General features: G+C 45.1%; 1 protein-coding gene across 2 annotated transcripts in view; it reads right to left on the bottom strand.

The window, feature by feature from the left end:
- The window catches only part of ROR1 (receptor tyrosine kinase like orphan receptor 1), a 152456-nt gene that overhangs the window by 48181 nt on the left and 83872 nt on the right, over positions 1–20403 (bottom strand). For both annotated transcript variants that reach the window (XM_030455609.1, XM_030455610.1), the window contains exon 2: positions 124–195. In XM_030455609.1, the coding sequence (XP_030311469.1) occupies positions 124–195 (72 nt within the window). The remainder of the gene's footprint in view (positions 1–123; positions 196–20403) is intronic.

The following is a 20403-nucleotide window of genomic DNA, read 5'->3' as shown; positions in this document are numbered from 1 at the left end:
CCAACAAGGTTTATCTCAAATGCCCTGTCACCCATCTGCTTGCTGATTTGGCAAAGCCAAGAAGAGTTGAGATTTTAAAATCTGATTTCACATCTTTCTACTTTTTTTTTTCTGTCCTCTTACCTTTATCTAACTCGCTTGAGATGTTCCATGAGGATGTAGGCATGAAATCAGCAACAAGTGATGAATTTGCTCCTGGAAGAGAAAAAAAGACACCGTTAATACACTGATTCTGTATCATCAGGAAAGCAGAGGCATTTATAAAGTTGAGTAACTATTAACATGCACTGGATGCTCTGTGCTGGCAGGCTGAGACATCTGAGCAGCAGAACCAGTGAAGTGGAAAAAGGCACCGGGCCAACACTGGGGTTTGTTTTGCAACGCTGTCACTGAGAGGCCTTGTGTTAATCAAGCATTTTGGAGATGGATTTGGCCCACCTTAAAATCTCCCCACGTGTTTTATAGAGGTAGAAGGAGACTGCAGTGTTACAGCAACAGAAAACACAAGTGCTAGGGGGTTGCAGGCCATGTTATCTATCAACATTTACAAGGAATTTTAATCCGGGAAACCCACAAGTCCAGGAAGAGACCAAGATGAGGCTCTGGAGTTGTTGGGGCTACTTGGATGGAAAATCCCTCTGTGATTCATGTAAACATAGCCTGGAAAGCCTGAGCTGAACATCTGTGGTGGTTGCTCATTCCTACAGTATTTTTTTTTCCTTTGCAAGAAAAAGGGGAATGGTGACTTGAGCTGTCGTTTGTATCTTTTACTTTTTGAGGTTTTTAGCACATGAGCAGCAAGGAGGATGGTGCTAAGGGCACTGCCAGCACACTTCCAGCCTCAGCTACAGGTCATGGTGAAACACCTCCCTCCATCTGAACACCCAGTATTCCACCAAACACCCATCTGGAGCCAAGAGGCTGTGGTGCCAGGTGCAGCATCCAGGATGAGATGATGCTGCCTGAGGCCAACAACTCCCAACCTGAGCAAGATGATAAAAAGGCTCCCTACAAATTAACACCTTATGGCCCAGTCCTGCACCCTGGCCAGACCCCCAGTCCCACAAGTGCTCCATGAGGGCAGCTGGGATGCTGAGCACGAGCAGGATCCCCAGTGAGAAGAGAAATACATGATTTTTATTTTGATATCATCCCTTTAGCTTGTTCCCAGACATCTTTTAACAACAAAGCAACTTCACTCATAAATCTGGAGCTGTGCAATGAGAGGAAAAGATGTTCTGCATCTGACCAGTTGGCCAGATGACTCTGTTTCATTAAAAAAACACAAGGAAATTTTATAGGCAAAGTCATGCAAATATATGAAGCTGTTAAGTTCAGATAGAGCCACTACACTTTTTTATAAATATCATCCTTCTTAAAAGCCCACCTGGTAGCAGTGCTTATTTAAGACTCTGTCAACTATTTCCAAAGTAAACACAGAATTAGAAGTCTTTATAAGTCACTTACAAACACAGCTCCTGGGCTGGGTACAAACCCCCCAGGGACAGATCCTGAGCCCATGTCAAATGGCACCATTCTGAGGCCAGCAGTGACACCTGAGTGACAAGCTGAGAATTTGGCCCACTGTGTCCATCCCTCTTTACTTTTTTAACAAGTTGAGCTTCTCACCTAACCCAGATGTTAGGGACCACATTAAGAGCCTGCAAATGAACTGTATTCTGCAAACAGTGAACAGCCATGAACCAAAAAGAAAAAACCCTAAATGCTAACAATACCATGACCAAATACAGTATTTTGCTATTTAAACCTCCAGAGTGTCCATACAAGTGTTTTATTACCCAGGCTTTGAAAACATGACTGCAAACCTCACAGAACAGACATTCAGCATCTTATCTACAGAAAAAAACCACATTATAAGACCCAACTTTACTGTGAGATGGTCACTGGGAATTTTCTGCTGTTCCTGTATCAAGGCTCTGAACTAAGAGCAAAATATTTCTGTGTCCTCAGTAAACACTTGATCTGATTGAAAGGAACATGTTACACAGCATGATTTGAAGCTGATGGAGGAAATGAAAGTATCCAGGAGATTTGCATTCATTTAATTCCTGCCTGAGATGACTTAGGGTTGCTGTGCACAAAAGAGAAAGCCTTGGAAAAACTTTCCTTGGAAAAAACTCTGCTCTAACCTTCAGCTCCCACCCAAAGCATCCTCAGAAGGTGAGCTCCCAGCCAGCACATGGAGAGAGTTGAGTCAGGGATGGGAGAAGGATCAAAGCCTCAAGAGAGCAAACTCAATCCTCCCCTGGAACCAATCCCACCTCCTGCTCTCACCTCACTCAGTAACTCTGCTTCCAGGAAGAAAATAGGATTAAAAAACACCAAAAACCAGACTGGGGATAAATAGGAGGGTTTTTTCCCCTTTTGGGACCCTGTGCTAATGGGTCGAAGCTGGAGCACCAAGGTCACATTCATGTAAGGCACCTCCAGCCATCCCACCCATAACCTGGAGGAGATGCTCAGCATCCCTCACTCCCCCAGCAATGTCCATCCACCCACCTCAGCCACACATCTCACCTTTCAGCTTCCCATAAATCAATGTTCCCTTCATTCTATCAAACCCACAGCTGGGATTTCCACACAGCAACTTGCATTTGGGTCACTGGAACAGGCTTGCCCAATGGTGTCAGCATTTGAAAAAAAAACCTGCTTAATGCTGTTGCAACTGGATTTCAAGTGGATAGTTTTAAAAGATGAATCCTTTCTTGTTAAAAATGCCCTCTCAAGCCCTAATGTAATTACTTGAACAGTCAGATTTGTTGTGAAAAGAAAAAAAAAGATCAACCTGAGAAATGCAATCACCAGAAAGAACCATTATCCTATTACAATTTTCTGCAGAGATGGAATCATTCCAGATGAGTGATGAATCTTCTCTTTAACACTGGAAAATCAGTATCTGCTCAAATCTCCACCACTCTTAGGAAACCTTGGGCTTAAGTTAATGAGAAATCCCAGCAGCCAATTACAACCCCTGTGAAAAGCCAAGAAGAGTGTTCAGCTACACTCCTCATAGAGAAGTTGGCTAATTTCTCAGTTTATTACCATATTGCCTAAGTGCAGGGTGAATTTCACACAAGGCAGTCCTTTTAAAAACCTCTTTGATTAAAACAAACCATAATAAGGTTTACAAAAAGCTGCCCAAAAGCTCCAGAGCCAGTTCTTATTGCAGACACCCACTGCTGCCTCCTTCTCTCAACCATCAGTCAGTGGTTGTGCTGCCAGGGTTACAAACCATCAAGAGGATGGAGCAGCCTCATCTTCTGCCCACAGAGCCAAAAAAGAGAAGATCCAGGGCCCAGGCAAATTAGTATCTCCCTGTGATGCATTTATAATGCAGAAGAAAGAGAATCTAAGTCAAAACAGGAAGGCAGATGACACCAAACCCAGGAATGACTGAAGATTTTAATAAGGAATCAATCTGCTATAGAGAAGCAAAGCAGGGAGCAAAATAAGTCTGAGAATGAGGATTTTCTGCATGAAGGCACTTCTAGAAGTGTGACCTGGGACAAGCTTTCCACTTGGGTGCAGAGATGAAAAGCCCAGGTCTGGCAGGAACTCATCTTTTTAAGGTGGAAGATAGGTCCAGTTAAAACATGCAAACAAAAAAGGTAAAGTGTCTTCTTTATGGGCATCCTCCCCCTTCCTCTCTATCCCACCACGGGGCCATTCTAGTTCCTGACTATAAATTAAATCTACAACTGGGAGTAAAGAATTTTTTTCTGATACAAACACATGTGGCTGCAATGGATGCAATTCAGATCTCACTGCAGAATGCTCAAAAATACCAAAAAGAGCAAGGGAAGTATTTAGATAAAGCAAGGAGTTCCAAGCCTGAGTAATAAGGTAACCTACACAAATGCTCAACCTATACAAATGTTCAACCTCAATTTCAAGAGAAGCTTTCCATTTGCCAAGCTCTGAAGCTGCATAAAAAGCCTACAATGAGACTTGTTTTATACCCTGTGAAGAAATTTGCCTAAGGAAGTGATAAACCCCCAGTTCCACCAGACAAGACTGGGCAAGACTGCACTGCAGACACAACTGGGGAGCTGCCCCATGCTGCCGGGAGGGGCAAGACAGGAAAAATCCCCAGATTTGGGCACAACTCATTTGGCCAAATGACCAACAAGCTTTTTATAGCAGCAAATCTACTGGGACCATCAATGCCCTTTAAAAAAGTGAATAAAAAGCTTCAGAAAAAAGACTCTTCAGCTGCCTTACTTAGGAAAAACAGGAAACATAGATAAAGTTAGACAGACGTAGAGCAAAAACTAATTATCCTAAGTGCTCTAAGTGCTCAGTATTTTTTGCTTTTCTGCACATTCCAGCCCCACATTTCATCTTTCCCTCTGTCTAGTTCCTACCTGACTGATCCCTTCCAGGATCTTCCCACAGATCTGCCTCATGGCTGTTTTTCTTCTCGGTCCTATCTCCCTCATCTTCCTTTCTTGCCTTTTGTGTTTTCTCTTCCCCTGCTCCTTTGTAACTTCCCCACAGGTTTTCATCTCATCTCCCAAGATATTATTTTTTGCAATCAGGCACTTCCCAGCCTATCCACAGCCCACCCTGGAGGTGCTGAAGGAAATCCAGACATTCTTGCTGCAGACTGTAATGGATGCAGCCAACCAGTTACCCATCTTCTTGTCTGTTTAAAGATTGGCACCATCCCAGAATCTGCATTGCAGAGCCCTCAAATTTTGCTTTTAACTTGTGAAAGGATTTTATTTGCAGGACATCAGCATCTCTGGAAGGCAGCAGCCACCTCTGCATGGTGCAATCCTCCTGTTTCCAGAGGAGGTTGGAATCAGGGATGCTTCAAGCAGCTGAGTGAGGCAAAACTGGGTGGAAAAAGGGAGTTGTGGAGAATATTTCTGCTCTTCAAGGTAAGCAGGTGCCTCTCAAGGAGAACATTCTGTCTTTCAGAGTATACAACACCACTGGTCAACAACAAACCTTCCAATGATCAGCTATGAACACAGACATTTCAGAGCACAAGGATGTGTCCAAGATAAGGTATATGTAGTCTACAAACCAAAGAGTTCATGTTATAATTATATTCCTGCAAAACCTCACCTTTCCAGGTGAGCAGCTGACTTTGGTTGCCATGTTCAGTGTGTGAAAAGTGAAATGCCACAAGTTCTATGCAGCAAAACCTGCCAGGGAACAGACCTTAAGTAAAGAGCTGTCTGCTCAGCAAGATGAAATGCTGCATGACCATCAGTTCATAGACAGGCTTGGGTTGGAAGGGACTTTAATCCTCTAATCCCAACCCCCTGCCATGGACAGGGACATCTCCCACGTTTCTCCAAGCCCCATCCAACCTGGCTTTAACACTGCCAGAGATGGGGCAGCTCCAACCTATTCCAGTGTCTCACCACCCCCCTACCAAAGAATTTCTCTTTAATGTCCCTTCTCCTCCAGTTTCAATCCATTGTCCCTTGTCCCACCACAACATGGCTTTGTGGAAAGACCTCCCCAGCTTTATTGCAGACCCTTTTCAGGTGCTGGAAGGTGCTCTAAGGTCTTCCAGAGCCTTCTCCAAGAGGAACAACCCCAACTCTCCCAGCCTATCCTTGGTGCTCCAGCCCCTGAACATCTTTGTGGCCTCCTCTGAACTCACTCCAGCAGCTCCAATGATGGCATTTCTCCTTCAAATGCCAACCATTACTTAGCTTTTCTCCACCTGGTTTACTCTGCAGCTGAAAAAATCAGCAGCAAAAACCTCACATGAGCAGATCCAAGAGAAAGAGTTCACCAGAAGATTCCTGCAGAGTTCACAACTTTTGTCATGGCTGGGTCAGAAAATGTTCTTTCTTCTGGAAAGGACTGGCTGGCTGGAGCTCTTCAGGCTGCCCCTTGCAGACAGGGGTAAAGATGATGTTGAGTGATGGCCAGAACTCCCCAATGGTTCATTTTCTTCATGCTCTTAGAATGCAAAACTCTCCAGCACATCTCTCTGTTGTTTACCTGGCAGGCATCATGATGACAGCCTTGGGTAGGTTGATAATTGGCATTAGGTGGGGAAATTTTCAACACCCTTGAACAGCTTAAGCTCTGGAGATGTCAGATCTACAACAGATTAATTGTCAGCTTCAAAAGTAAGTCAGGGAACAGGATGATTTCATTTAGCACAGGGCTGGAAGTTGTTAGGAACTGCATTTATCCCAGAGCACCCCCAGCACCACTGCTGGCACTTCCATCAGCACGTACACAGTGAGCAACATCTCCACCTGGGAGTCTTCTCCAAGGCTTCAAACTCCTGAGGGCTGGAGATAAATGGAAGGATTAGCCCATCCATCATGCAGCATCACAAAGAATCCTGGTGCCCAATTTCTCATCACAGGGTGAGAAAGCCAAGAGCCCTTCATGCACCTGACCCCTCTGCTTCCATCTCCTTGGAGAACATCTTCTCAGTGAGGACACCCCAGGAAAGCTTTGGGCTCAAAGGGAGGCAGTCCCAGGGTTCTTCTGTTCTTTCAGGCAATACTCAGCCCAAAAGGCCAAGTGGGGAAATTAAAGCTTATTCTCAAACGTGCTCTTTGAAAGATTTGATCTGGAACATCAGCAGCAGGCAACATCAGCAAAAAAATTGCACAATTGCAACGTACCCAGAAACTGGAAACTCCTGAAGTGCCTTTAACTGTTTTGGCAGTAGGCTAATGACCTACACAAGTCAGGGCTGACTGCAATATTTTTAGTAACTTGGTCTTTGGCTAAGGTCACATCAGTTAAAAACTGCTTTCTTCCACGGGATCAGAGCCATCTCTTGGAAGAAGAGGTTTTTCAGAGGCCCTTTTTTTTCATAGGCTAATACTTTAATCCTAAATTTCTCATTACTGAACTACAATTCCTTTTGATTGCTGCTATTAATTACAGATTATCATTAACATTAGATGGATTTAGAAGTCACTGTGGAATCTGGGTGCACTTTACATGGCTCTAAATTGGGTCGTTAACAGTTCCACTTAAGAAGAGCAAAACACTGCACCCTGGAGCAACCCACAGCTTTAATGACAGGGAACTGAAGAGGAAAAAAAAAAGAGAAAAAAAAAGAAATGGCCAGTTGGCTGGATGCCAGCATTTTGCAGCTCACAGTTGAGGCTTTGTGCTTCTGAACTCCAGAAATGTGGCTATGATGGCACTTACAATCCACACATCAACCAGACCTGAACCCAGCACGGGCGTCCCTGGGAATCACCAGGAGTGATCCTGCACTGCACACCCTGATGGGACCTCTGTCTTTTTCCAGGAAGAATTCTTTGTACTCTGTTGGGGAAACAGTTCAGAAATATACAGGTTGTGAGCAATCCTGACTTACTTCAATTTAGGCTACATTGGGTTAATGGTTATTGAGGCATAGTTAGAGGCTTTCTGAGAATGAGCTACTGGGAAAGAGATAACTTAATCGGCAACAGAGGAGGAAAATAATTATGTGGGAAGAAGGTCCCGTGAGAATGGTATGTTGTTGGAGTATAAGGCCACCTGCATGATAAGATGATGTAAACAAGGCTCCTCTATATAAAGTGAGTGCAAGTTGCTAATAAACGATTTTCCTGCAATCATATTGATGCGTACATGGAATCCTTAAGCCTCCGCAGATTGCTTTCCCACAGTACTCTGCTCAGTCTGAAACACAAGGAATGTGGAAGAAAGGTACTGGAGGAACACGTTTTCTTGGCCACAAAGGCAGCTTTTATTCAATGTGGATGGGAGAGTCTGGTGGTTCTCCAGCAGCCATAACTCTGGAAGGGAGCATGGGTACAGCTGTTTGTCATGCAAATCCAAAAAAGGTTGAGAATTTGCATAATAAATGCTAATTTCCCATCCCTCCAAACCTACCTGAGATAATACTGGATTTTTTTCCATGCCCCAAGCTATCCTTTTCTTAGCATCTTGGACTGGAGGAAACACAGAAGAGAAAGAAGAAGTGGGAACCACTCAAAGGAGAATCCATGACTGCAACAGAAGAATGCAAAAAAACCTACACAGCAGCACCAAGAAATTACTGGGCTGCTAGTTGGAGGCAAGAGGATGTGAGAAGAAACTGAGGATGGTCACAAAACCCCATCACCGTATCAAGAGGGTGGAGAGATGCAAAAAGATGTCCCAGGGCACAAGGTGAAGATGATTCAAAGACAGGAATGGTGAGGAAGAGGCTGAGGAGGAATAGAAGGAGGCAATGTTCTCTTTTAGACACTTTCTGGGGGCAACACCACTTTGCCTGAGATGGGGGCTTCACTTACAACACCCCAAAAAGGTCCTGACCAAAGAGCACCGAGATCCCTCCGTGCAGAGAGAAGAGGCTCCAGGACATTGCAGCTTTGCCAGAGAGCCTCTGTATCACCCAGCCCACATTTATTCTGGAAGTCTGCTTTCCTGAAGGCATGAATGCCACGGCAGAAACATTTTTAGGGGCTTCCCCTCCTCCTGGCACAAGACCCACAGAGGTTCCCCTTGACTTCCCTTGCAAACCAGCAGAGCGAGCAGCGCCCGTGGTTGGGTGTGAGAAGTGTTTGCAGACGAAGGATGAAGTGCCTGGACAAGGCTTTGCACTGCACCTGCTCACTTGTCCCTGGCTTCCATCAGTGCCACTGCACTAAATCCACCAGCAAAAGCTTTAAAGAAGGCAAAGCCAGCCAAGCACAGAGAGGGCAAACAAGAAATGGTTTACATCCACCATAAATTGCAGCATGCCGGAACTCCTCGCACCTCAGCACTCGAGGGCCAGAAATGATTGAAACGGAGAAGGCTCCCAGCAATGTCTTGCAATCCCAGCAATCTACAATTAAACCCTTATAACTTGGGTCAAAAAATAAGAGGAGAAGCCTGCCCTGTGCAAATCCATTCTCGTTTTTGGAGCTCGATAATGATTTTTGTTGCAGTGAGGAGAAACGTCCCCGCGTCAGGCCGTGAATTAATGAGCAGTCCTGAAACAATTACTTCTTAAATACACAGAAGTCTCCCCCAGTGTAAACATGCTCCATTTTATACCAAATCCTCTTGGTACCAGGCAAACGTTGCCTCATGACTTATTGGCTGCTGGTGATGAAGCAGGGAATGTTGCAACCCTTGATGGCTCCAACCTCGTGCCCAGGATTTTACCCGGGTTGATGTTGATGAATGCACAAACTGCCAAATTTCTGAAGAGGCTGGAACACAAGGATACACTGTGAAACGTATGCTAATAGAGCACAATTTATATAAAATGAGAGGAATGTAAATATTTAACTGATGCCACAGGCTGGATGCTTTGGCCAAGTTGGGACTGAGCTACATTGACTGTTGAAGGGGAACTTCCACCCTAAACCCACACCAGCCTGACTTTCAGACAGACTTTAAGCCTCTACATTTTAGGACGTAGATTTAAAACTTCATTTCTTCTGCCAAAAGGCTGTTTTTTAAAAGATGACACTGGTAAGAGCTGATCAGCATGAGTGTGGAGAACTGGGCTTAGCTGGGTCCCAGCACCAAGAGGATCCCAGCCCAGATCCTTCCCTCTCAGGTACTTGCAGGCACAGCATCCTCAGGAGAACAAAACCAAACCAAGACCTTCCAGCTAACTGGCATTTATCAGCAGCCTCAAGAGAGGGCAAGGTCTTAGAGGTGAAGCCTAAACTCCTTTTTCATGGCTCCAGGTTGGGTTTCAGATGCAATGGTGACACGACACAGGCACCTCTGTTCTTGTGCTGCCCTTCTGGGACTCCACACCAGAGCTGTCCTGCTAACAAAAGCAATTATACAGGCCATTCATCTGCACTAAATGTTTACATCAATACTTCAGAGGTTTATTTTTTATCCCTTCACTGCTGGAATGAGTTAACACACTGACTTAGCCACAGTTACAACTTGTTTACTACAGGAAAGTTTCCCAAGTCCAACGTTCATCTGGCTCTGAATCATTCTGTGATTCAGGTTCATAAAATGATTCATCTGATAAAATGATCCATCTGAATCACACTCTGATGCTATCTCCTGCGTTCAGATAGCCTCTAACACTAAGAAAAACTAATCCCAAACTTAACAATGGGACCAAACTCATTTTCATCCCTGCTTTTGGGGGAGGGGGGATGTTTCATCAGTGGCTAAGTGTGCCCTTGTACCAGATTCTCCATCCCTGCAGCAGAACTATGCAAAGTTTCAGGGGCTCCAAAACATCTCCCCGTGGGCATGCAGACCCTCACACACCAAAAGCTCCTCAATCTTTAAATTATGCCCTTCCTCAAGCACACTCAGGACCAAGGAAAAGGCTGGTGCAGAAAAGAGCCACTTCCAAAAAAAATTATGACTGTGCAAGCCTTCACCTTCATTGCACCCAAAAGTACAAATGTCTGTAAGCCTTCCTGACCTCGTAATGGCTTTGCCCCACTAAAAAAAAAAAAAAAACAACAACAAATCCAAACAGTGTCTCTAAAAGTTAATAGCCTGTACAATTGGAAATCACCAGGAGCAGGGCAAAGTTGGCTTGCTCAGCCTTTAACTGCTTTTGCAGCCGCCGAAGCCTCGTGGAAGGATAAACCACTGATGATTTTTTTATTAGCTCAACAAACAAGAAGCAAGAAGGCATTTGATGTAATGCTACTGCAGATCTGCAGAGATTACGTTTCAAAGCCATGGCAACTGCCCTGCCTTCAGAAGGGGGGGAGCTTGGAAACAGCTCCAGGTTTTCCTCTGGAAGGCAGGGGCAATCCAAATAAACACATGATGAAGTTCCAGCAGACCAAGCACTCGCTTGGTAGCTGCAAACCACACATCTGGGCAAAGGTTTTTTTCATTGCTGTTCCTAATTCCTTGCTCTTCAGGCCACGGGGCTGCAGGCATCTCAAGCTCAGCAGGTGACACGGATGAGCATCTGCCAAAGTAAGCCCCAGCCTGCAGATTCTGCTGAGTTCAAATGAGCACATGGCTTATTACAGGGCTCAACTTGCCTGGTGGGTTCATTAACATCAGTCAGCTCTGATAGCATCCAGACACACTTGAAATATTTCTGTACAGGCTATTGGCAAGCAAAGGCAAACACAGCTTCTCTGGGGAAGCTTCCAAGCAAAGGCGACACCGGGAAAACGAAACGGGCACAACGGCCCCGAGCTGCCTCATTAGTTTCATACCTCAAGTTCACAGGCTGCTCCCTCCAATTTCTGTCCACTCAACTGGGATTACACTTCCCAAGCCACTCCTTATTGTCAAGCCAAATTTTTCTGCTGTTTCATTTTCCAAGTCTCCTAAAATCCTGTTCTCACTTCACCAGGAGCTCCCCCCTCGGTTCTGCCCCGCTTCCCAAGCTCTGCTCCTCTTGTACAGGATCCCATTTCACCAAAAAAGTGAAGTCTGGATGCCACCAAATTCCTGAATGACTGATGGAGAGAGTCCAAGCACAACTGCAGTTTTGGTCTCTGGAGGGCTGGCTTCAGTTTGAGAGGAGAATTTACACCTGACAGATACAGAGCACTGATTGCAGAAAATCTAAATATTCCATCAGTGATATGAGAAACATGTTGGAAATATTTATTATTCTGGCAGATTACCTTATCACTTATGGGATTCTGGTCAAATATCACAATCAACCACCTGTCGAGTTTAAATTAAAAACTCCTTACCCTGTGGCTGCACAGGACTAAAAACTTTCCATTATTTAATACAGGGATGCTCGAGGAGTATTTGAACCTAATCCAGAATTGACTGAGATACCTGGAAAATTCAGCATCAAGTAATGATTTTGGATGCCTTCTCAGGTTTCTGCATGTCTCTAATCCTCTTGAAATGCAGGGCTGCTAAACTGTGTATTTTCTTACCTCAATTCCCAAATTAATTGACTTTGACAGTGGGTTTGTGAGCTGCTGTTAGCCACGCTGTTTACACAAGGCCAGGGATAGCAGATTATAGCATTACAATAATCTTTTTTAATATTGAGCTATTACAGTCTCAGAAGGGGGGTAACAGAAGAGGTTTTCCTGTGGGTTACCTGATTTGATAATGACATTTAGGTTTGGTGACCTCAGTCCAGCTCCCAGCAGCCAAAACCCCACAGAAAACACCATTAGCAGATGCAACCCCAAAGGGAAGAGGACTAAATCTCTCTCTCCCACTGAGTGATTTTCAGCCCTCTGGGATATTAACAACTCATCCTGAACCTCAGCTTAGCCCTAAGCTTGGGAATGGGGCAAATCTCAGAGGAATCCAAAGAGACATTTATGTCCAAGGCAGGATAAAAATGACCCACAACAGGAGGCACCATCACAAGATGATGTGAATGGCACCAGAACCAGATCCAACACTTAACTTCTGGGTTAAGTGACCAAACTGCATTGAAGACCACTGAGCAATGTCCTGTCCCTCAGCCCCAACACACACAAACCCTAAACATCAATCATGCTAAAGCACCTTCATTTTTTAGAACCACATTTCTCAGCAAACCATATCTTGTTTGGAATGCCTGGGCTGGGGTTGTCCCGAAGGCAGGAATGCTCAGAAGATGTGGTTCTCTCCAAACCACTGAGCAAATCATGCCCTGTGATTTTGGTTTCCTTGCATTGCTGCCTTAAAGCTTTGAAACCATTCACTACAGATACCCACACACACACAGGGATGTGCACAGGGCCACCCTGAGACACAGATCTGGGATTCAGATACAAAATCCTGCACACCCAGCATCACATCCCAAACATCCCACCTGGGATGAGCTTCACAGACCGGGGTTGGCTGCCAAATATTTCTTGTGGTGATGGATGGAATTTGCTCAGCCTTGGGCTTTCTGGTTGAACAAACTGAACCTCTCACTGAGTTCTGGTCCTGGGCTTTAAATACAGTCAGGCAAAGGTACAAACCCAATTCTTTTACTAATAAAACATTTGTTGCTGCCCATTCAAGCTAAAATTGGTTAAAACCAGAAATTATTACACCAAACTTTACCTGTGTTACACTGAAGTTTTAGTAACCTGCACTCATCCAAAGCAAAGAATGCAATTTTTGTTCCCACTGCTGAGCAGAACCTCTGTAAAACCTTTTCTAGAATGGAATTATGAAATATATTTGTGAAATTGTGTGTGGCTTAATACTAACAGCATCCTGCCCATCCAATGCCAAGCTGAAGCAGAGGGCTGGAAATGAGAATTAAAACTGTCTTGCAGGAGGGTGTGTGAATCCAAGAGACCTTTCTAGAAATCAGTGGCTTTAGGTGACAGAGCTCCTCTCTGCTCTGAAGAGCAAGCAAGAGCAAAACTTGTCTTTTGTGATACCTGGACATTACACCTCCCAGCTTTGCCCTACAAGAAAGAAACCAAACTTCTCTCAACATTTTTGTGACTTCAAACATACAACAAACTCAGTTAAATAAAAGGAATCGGAGAGGAGCCCAACATCTTTATATCTTGGCACACTTTGTATTGTCCCAAAGAAACACTCCCTATTCCCAGGAAGGAGAAGAGATGGAGGTGGTGAACAGGACCAGGCACTCATGAGTTTTCCAGCCTTCCAAGCTGGCTCTTGCACAAGGTCTCCCTTTAGAGCTGGAGACCTTTAAGTGCAGCAAAGGAAAGAAAAGCTGTAAAATCATTGCCTTTACACACCACGGCACCTTAAGGTTGCTCAGAACCAGAAAAACTGATTTATTTTTCTATCAAACCTCCAGACATGAGCCCAGCCAACCCTCTGGGGTCAGCCCCTGCACCCCACCAGCTCTGCATATATTGCTGGAGGCTCCTGTCCCCATCCATCCATTGCTTCCCAGTTCTGGAAGGGTTCCCACTGTGGTCGAGGGAGCTCTGACTAACAAGGATAAATAAAGGACTGCCCAAAGCTTTCAGAATTTGGCTGCCTTAGTGCCATTATGCTTGACATTGTGCCAGGCAAGGAGAACTTGATCTCTGGTCCAAGTGGATAAACACCACACTGCAGACTCGAGAGATCCCAGCATGTATTTATGTAAAGCAGCACAGGTGGGTTAACTTCTCAAAGAAATAAATACAAAAAATACTTCAGAATACTTGGAAGGCAGCAGAGAACAGAGAGGGGGGAATTAGCTTCTCATGTACTGGGTTGAGAAGAAAGTCCCAGTGGTACCCAGTGTCACTAAAGAAGGGAAAGAGCCAGCCAGGAGTCACCAAGGGAAGCAGGAGATTGCCCTACCCCAAGTAAATTCAGAGCAAACCCAACATGCTAAACTAGAAAAGAGAAACTTCTCCATGCATGCAAAGGGACCTGTTTGAGGAGAAGCTTTTCCTCAATAATTAACTCCTAGCAGCCAATTAATGTCTGGCTAACCCCATCCCCATCAAAAGGACTGCCCAGTGGCACTGGGATCAAACACAAAAACCAAGAACCATGCTGGGATTTTAACTATTTCAGTGATCACTTGATGCTGCTGCTGGCTTTATTCTACAAACTAAGAGTGAAAAAAGGAGAAAAATCCAGGGGAAAAAAGCTGTGGTTTGTTTTTTTTTTTTTTTTCAAGAGGCACTTGGTCTCACTTGTGCTTCCATTGAATCAACAGCAAAGCTGCTATTGAATTAGGAAACTCACTTTTCAAAGCTGCACAAGTGGCTGCAAAGTGCCCTGCAGAGCTATTAGTGTGCAACTGCTTCACCAGTAAAACAAGCCATGAAAATAAAGTCAGTAAAGAGAAAGCAAAGAAAGAGGCAGAAAATGTCTGAAAGCCCTTCTAAACCATCAGACACTGCCTGCCTGCATTAGAGGAGCAGCCAACATTCTCCCACAGCCCCTTTCATCTCTGCACAACCTACTGAAGGCCACTTCATCTTCCCTGGGTCTTAATTACATTTAATGTTTATTTACACACCTCATCAGGCAGGAGACAGAAAAACCCCTGCTCTTCCTGAGGTCCATGCCCTTGGAACAGGCTGTCACAGGCTGGAGGTGTCAAATTGAGTGACTGCACCAGAATTGTTACCTGGGCTTTGAGTGATTGTTGGTTTGGAGCTTTTTTTGGACATGGAAAACCTCCTGGGCTCATTTGGGTTAGCAACCAGGTGTTTCCCAACCTGCAAGTTCTGCTTGACCTCAAAGAGAAAACCTTGATTCCATGCAGAACCCACCTTCCTAGAAACCAGCAGGAGATGCTGACCCCAGAGCATCCCCATGATGGAATGGGAATGGCCCCCCAAGCCAAGCCCAAGGGGTTGGGTGAAACCCAATGCCACCACATCTGCCAGGGGCACCTTGATAAACTGCAGGACCCTCCAGCCTCTGAATTTTTACAAGCAAGTCAGCCAGGCTGAACACTTTACCTAACTCAAATACTGAGGAGAAGAATTACATAGCTCAGAGATTTGCTTTGGCACAGGGCGAGGACACTGTGGCACCATTTGTGTGTACTCAGCAATTTCAGAATCCAAGGATTTCTCTGCTTTGCATGCTTGGAGATCTAATAAGAGCACTCTGCACAGTTTCTTGCTGGTTAGAAAGCAGACAAATGAGAAAAATGAAGACTTTTTGTTTTTCCTGGGCTGTCAGTTAACATTGAGCAGCCTGGCTCAAGTTGCCTTTTCAAGGGTGCTGTGCTCCATCCCAACCATTCTGTGAAAAATGACCCAAGGTGCTGTTATTTAAGCTGTAAGGCAGCCCCTAATGCCCTTCTACACACAAACATTTGTATTCCTCACAAGGTGAACGTGGAAGGCCAGGAATGAAGGAAATCTCCCTTTAGACAACTAAAGCAGATTTCCAGCAGCTCGAGCACACACGGGGCTATTAGAGCTCTGCTCCACTTGATTAGCAGCCCAAAACCATTTATCTCCTTAAAGATTTTGCTTTCATTACCTCAGTTTTAGGGAACCATGAGTCCAAAGTGCTGCTCTTTGCAAATGCTCATGGCCAAGTCTGACTTTAAGGCACACACTGGTTGGAACATCAGGATAACTGTAGCTATCCCAAAAACAGAGGGTTTGCTCCAAAAAGGAGCAGAAATGGTGTTTTAGTTCCCTGCTGAGTGATTCCTTCTACTCAGCTCTGACAGGAGAAACCCATGGTGTTACTGCAGGAAGAGATGTGCAAACACAACACTCTTTGCTGCCCAGAAAAAAAAAGAAGGATGCGTTCAAAGATGACCTGTTGTACAAGAGCAATTATGAAGACTATTGCTTTGTGCTCATCTTCACCCCAAATTAATAGGGTACTTAAAAAAAAAAAGAAAGCTTATACTAAAAAATAAATTTATACTCAAAAATAAACAGACCAGCCTGTGGAGAAAATACCAGCACAATGTTTGGAGGTCATCAGCATGAGAAGGATCCCTTCTTTAACCCCTTGGTTCTCTCTCTACTCATCACTGACTCTCTGGCTTTGGCAGGATCATAAATAGCAGCTAAAAGATTCAGATGAAATAAATATGGTACCAAAAAGAATAGAGAGATGAGATCCATTGCAAAAAAGCCATTTCATCAAGCTCTGTTTGATCATAGTCACCTTGGAGGTAAAACTCTGCCAACCGGGTTTCTACATCTGCATAAGCAGCTCCTACACAAAGAAAACTCCACTTCCATGGTAAATCCACCACATTTATGGTAACAAACCAAAAAGACATCTGGATAGAAAGCATCCAAGTGTGATGTGCAAAGGCACAAGTGGAAAAGTGAGCAGACACAAACCCTTCCTTGCAAACTCGACCCTTGCTTCACACACAGTCAGATGACAAAAAAATAGCTCCTGATTTTTATGTTAAGCTGGAAAAATCAGCCTGCATCTCCTAAGGCACTTCTGAAAGGGCTGAGACAGAAGCTGCAGTTGCAGGGAAGTGTCTGAGAATATCCTTGAGGTCCCACAGCACTCTGACAATCAGTATTCAAACAAGTTACTACCACAGGTGATGAGGAACATGGATTTTAAACCCTGGTTAAGACAGCTACAATTTCTGTCTCACCCCCTGCACGTTTCTATACATCCAGAAACATGGTGAGTGATACAAGGAATAAACACAAAAATGCTCATTGCGTGGAAGGCACAGGGAGAAAGAGAAAAAAAAAACCAAAACAAACCACACATTAAAAAAAGCTCCAAAAGGTTGAGTGATAATTGCAAAATCCAAACAAAGCAAATTTAGTTGATGATGGAAAGGGGAAGGGGGAATAATCTACAACCCAGATCACACAGTTTTTGTGCCAGCTGCCTGATTTTTAAACTTCATCAGTAATGAGTGCTGAAAGCCCCGAGTCCTCTCTGGAGATACCTGGCACCCTGATTTCCCAGCAAAGATGCTTTATAATTTGCTGTATAATATCCCAGCCCTTGGAGCACAGGGTGTTTTGAAATACTGAGCTTATTTTGGGGTGAAATTCTCCTAATGCTGGTTGGCACAAGTTGAAACTGAAAATCTTTAAAGGTATCCAACTTTTAAAAGATTTACTATGAACCTAATAGCAAATATGGTTGGTATCAGGAGCCAAGGACCTTTTTTTTTCAGCCTGGAGAGAGTAAGTAGTCTGGTGTTTCTTACATCTGGAACAGTAGTAATCTATTCCTTAAGCCTGAGCAATCAAATTACTCTAATTTTCTGTTGTCTTGGCTTGAATAAATATTTTCAAGACAAGTTATGTTAAAAATATGCACGCACTGACTGTGCAGTTCAATGTGCTTCACATCTGTGCTGCAGCTCAATGGGGCAGCTTGGAAAGGTATCCTGAGTGGAAAGGGACTCAAAAAACATCACTCAGTCTCCATTTGAATTAATAACCTACTAAAGAATAAACTGTTGTAAAAACTAAAATAAGTTTTTTTAAAACAGACTGAGATTTAAATTATACAATATAGAAGTAGGGGGGAAATAGGAAGAAAATCAGAAAGAATCCAAGGGAGATGGAAATTCCTTGTGACAGCTTGCAGAGGATAAAACTCAAGGGGATGGGAGGCTGCAAGAACCACAACTTCTTGTCATTTCAGGAGATCCAGAGCTGCCCTGCCCAAGCTGGGTGAGCAACGGGGAAGAAAAATCTCAGGGGTCTCCTGCCTCTACATTCTCCTCACAGCCCTTGTAACCCTGTGAGGAAACAATTCTGATAGCTGCTACTCTCCAGTTTGTTAAAAAAAAAAAAATGAAAAAATGGTCTCTGTCATTAGGTACTGAAAAAAAAAAAAAAAAAACAACAACCCAGGAGCAATTATTATCATTTTGTCTGGCCAAACGTACCAGGGAAATGCTCCCAACTTTTACATCCAATTACAAACAATCCACTGGGTGATGAAGGAAAAGCTCAGTTATTTTTTGAAACCTCCACAAATAAAATCAAAGCCATTCTGCAAGGTTTATGCCCAAGGAGCAAGCCTAAAGAGGACCTAAAAGCATGGTAAGATGTGGGTAAATCTGTGTCAAATTTTGGATTTAAGTCCCATCTGCTTTTTTTTTTTTTCCTGACAGGGGCTGACAAGCATTTCTTAAACTCCAACACTACTTCCAGTTTTAAACAGATCAAAAGAGAAGTTATATTCATTTACAAGGCACCTCTTACATTCCAGCCCAGTGCCAGGAAGAAAATAAAGACATTTTACTCCTTATCACAAGAGCATTTTTTAGTTTTCATTGCCATTTCTCCCCCCCAATATTAGGGCACTAATATTGCAGTGGACCTGGCAAGATGATCTTTTCAAATAATTGCCTTTTGTCATTTTTTCACCTTAAGCATAGAATCATAGAACGGGCTGGGTTGGAAGGGACCTCAGAGATCATCAAGTCCAACCCTTGATCCACTCCCGCTGCAGTTCCCAGCCCATGGCACTCAGTGCCACATCCAGGCTCTTTGGAAATAGCTCCAGACACGGAGAATCCACTACTTCCCTGGGCAGCCCATTCCAGTGCCTGATCACCCTCTCCAGAAAGAAATTCTTTCTCATCTCCAACCTAAACCTCCCCTGGCACAACTTGAGACCCTTTGTGCCCTCTTGTCTTGCTGAGAGTTGCCTGGGAAAAGAGCCCAACCCCCCCTGGCTCCAACCTCCTTTCAGGGAGTTGTAGAGAGTGATGAGGTCTCCCCTGAGCCTCCTCTTCTCCAGCCTCAACACCCCCAGCTCCCTCAGCCCTTCCTTCCTCACAGGACTTGTGCTGGATCCCTTCACAGCCTCCTTGCTCTTCTCTGGACCTGCTCCAGCACCTCAATCTCCTTCCTGAGCTGAGGGGCCCAGAACTGGACACAGGACTCAAGCTGTGGCCTCACCAGGGCTGAGCACAGGGGCAGAATCCCTTCCCTGGACCTGCTGGCCACACTGTTCCTGAGCCAGCCCAGGATGTCCTTGCCCTTCTTGGCCACCTGGGCACACTGCTGGCTCCTGTTCAGCTTCATGGCAATCCAGACTCCCAGGTCCCTTTGTCCCACTCCATGCCCAGCCTGGAGCTCCCCATGGGGTTGTTGTGTTGAACCTCATCCCCTCGGGATCAGCCCAACTCTCCAGTCTGCCCAGCTCCCTCTGCAGAGCCCTCCTGCCTTCCACCTGATCCACACTCCCCCTCAACTTACTGTCATATTGTTATACCTGAACGAATTTTTAAAAAATTCTATAAATGTCACATTCTTGAGTCCTGGGGAAGGGCTCCGTGGGGCAGATCAGTGCCGCGGCCTTCCTGAGGTAACGCTGAGGTAACACAGCGGCCATTTTCTTGTCCCCCGGCCCAGCAGGTTCCCTCTGTAATGGGGACTCCTCCCTCTCCTCCCAGCTTGTGGAGCTTCCCCACCTTCCTTTCCCATCCCCTCACATCCCCTCATGCTGCTATGTCCAACCTTCCACCCTCCCATCTTCCTCACCTCCCTCCCCACTCTCACCTCAGCCCTCACCACCTCACCTGGCCCCTTTCAGCTCTGCTTCCCTCAGGCGGCCATTTTGTTTCCCCACATCCAGACTTCACCCAATTTATCCCTCCCTCCCCCCCTCCCTCCCTTCCTCCATCCATTCCCTGCAGGACCCATCCCCATACACACCCGTGTCCCCAGGGAGTGTGATGGTGGCCACTCCATCCCCACCTGATGGCGAGGAAGGGGACACTGAGGGAACACCATGGGGTTGTTGTGGCCAAAGTGCAGGACCCGGCACTTGGAATGTTGAACCTCATCCTGTTGGGATCAGCCCAACTCTCCAGTCTGTCCAGGTCCTTCTGCAGAGCTCTCCTGCCTTCCAGCTGATCCACACTGCTCCCCAGCTTGGTGTCATCTGCAGATTTGCTGATGATGGACTCAATCCCCTCATCTAAATCATCAATAAAGTTACTGAACAGCACTGGGCCCAACACTGATCCCTGGGGGACACCACAGCCGCCATTTTGATGCAGCCCCGTTCAGCACCACTCTCTGGGCCCAGCCCTCCAGCCAGTTCCTAACCCAGCACAGGGTGCTCCTGTCCAAGCTGTGGGCTGACAAAGCAATAAACATTTGGTGCTGTTTTCCCTTACAG

This window comes from Calypte anna, chromosome 8, assembly GCF_003957555.1.
Source record: "Calypte anna isolate BGI_N300 chromosome 8, bCalAnn1_v1.p, whole genome shotgun sequence".
NCBI lineage: Eukaryota > Metazoa > Chordata > Aves > Apodiformes > Trochilidae > Calypte > Calypte anna.
This window is presented reverse-complemented; position numbering and strand designations above follow the sequence as displayed.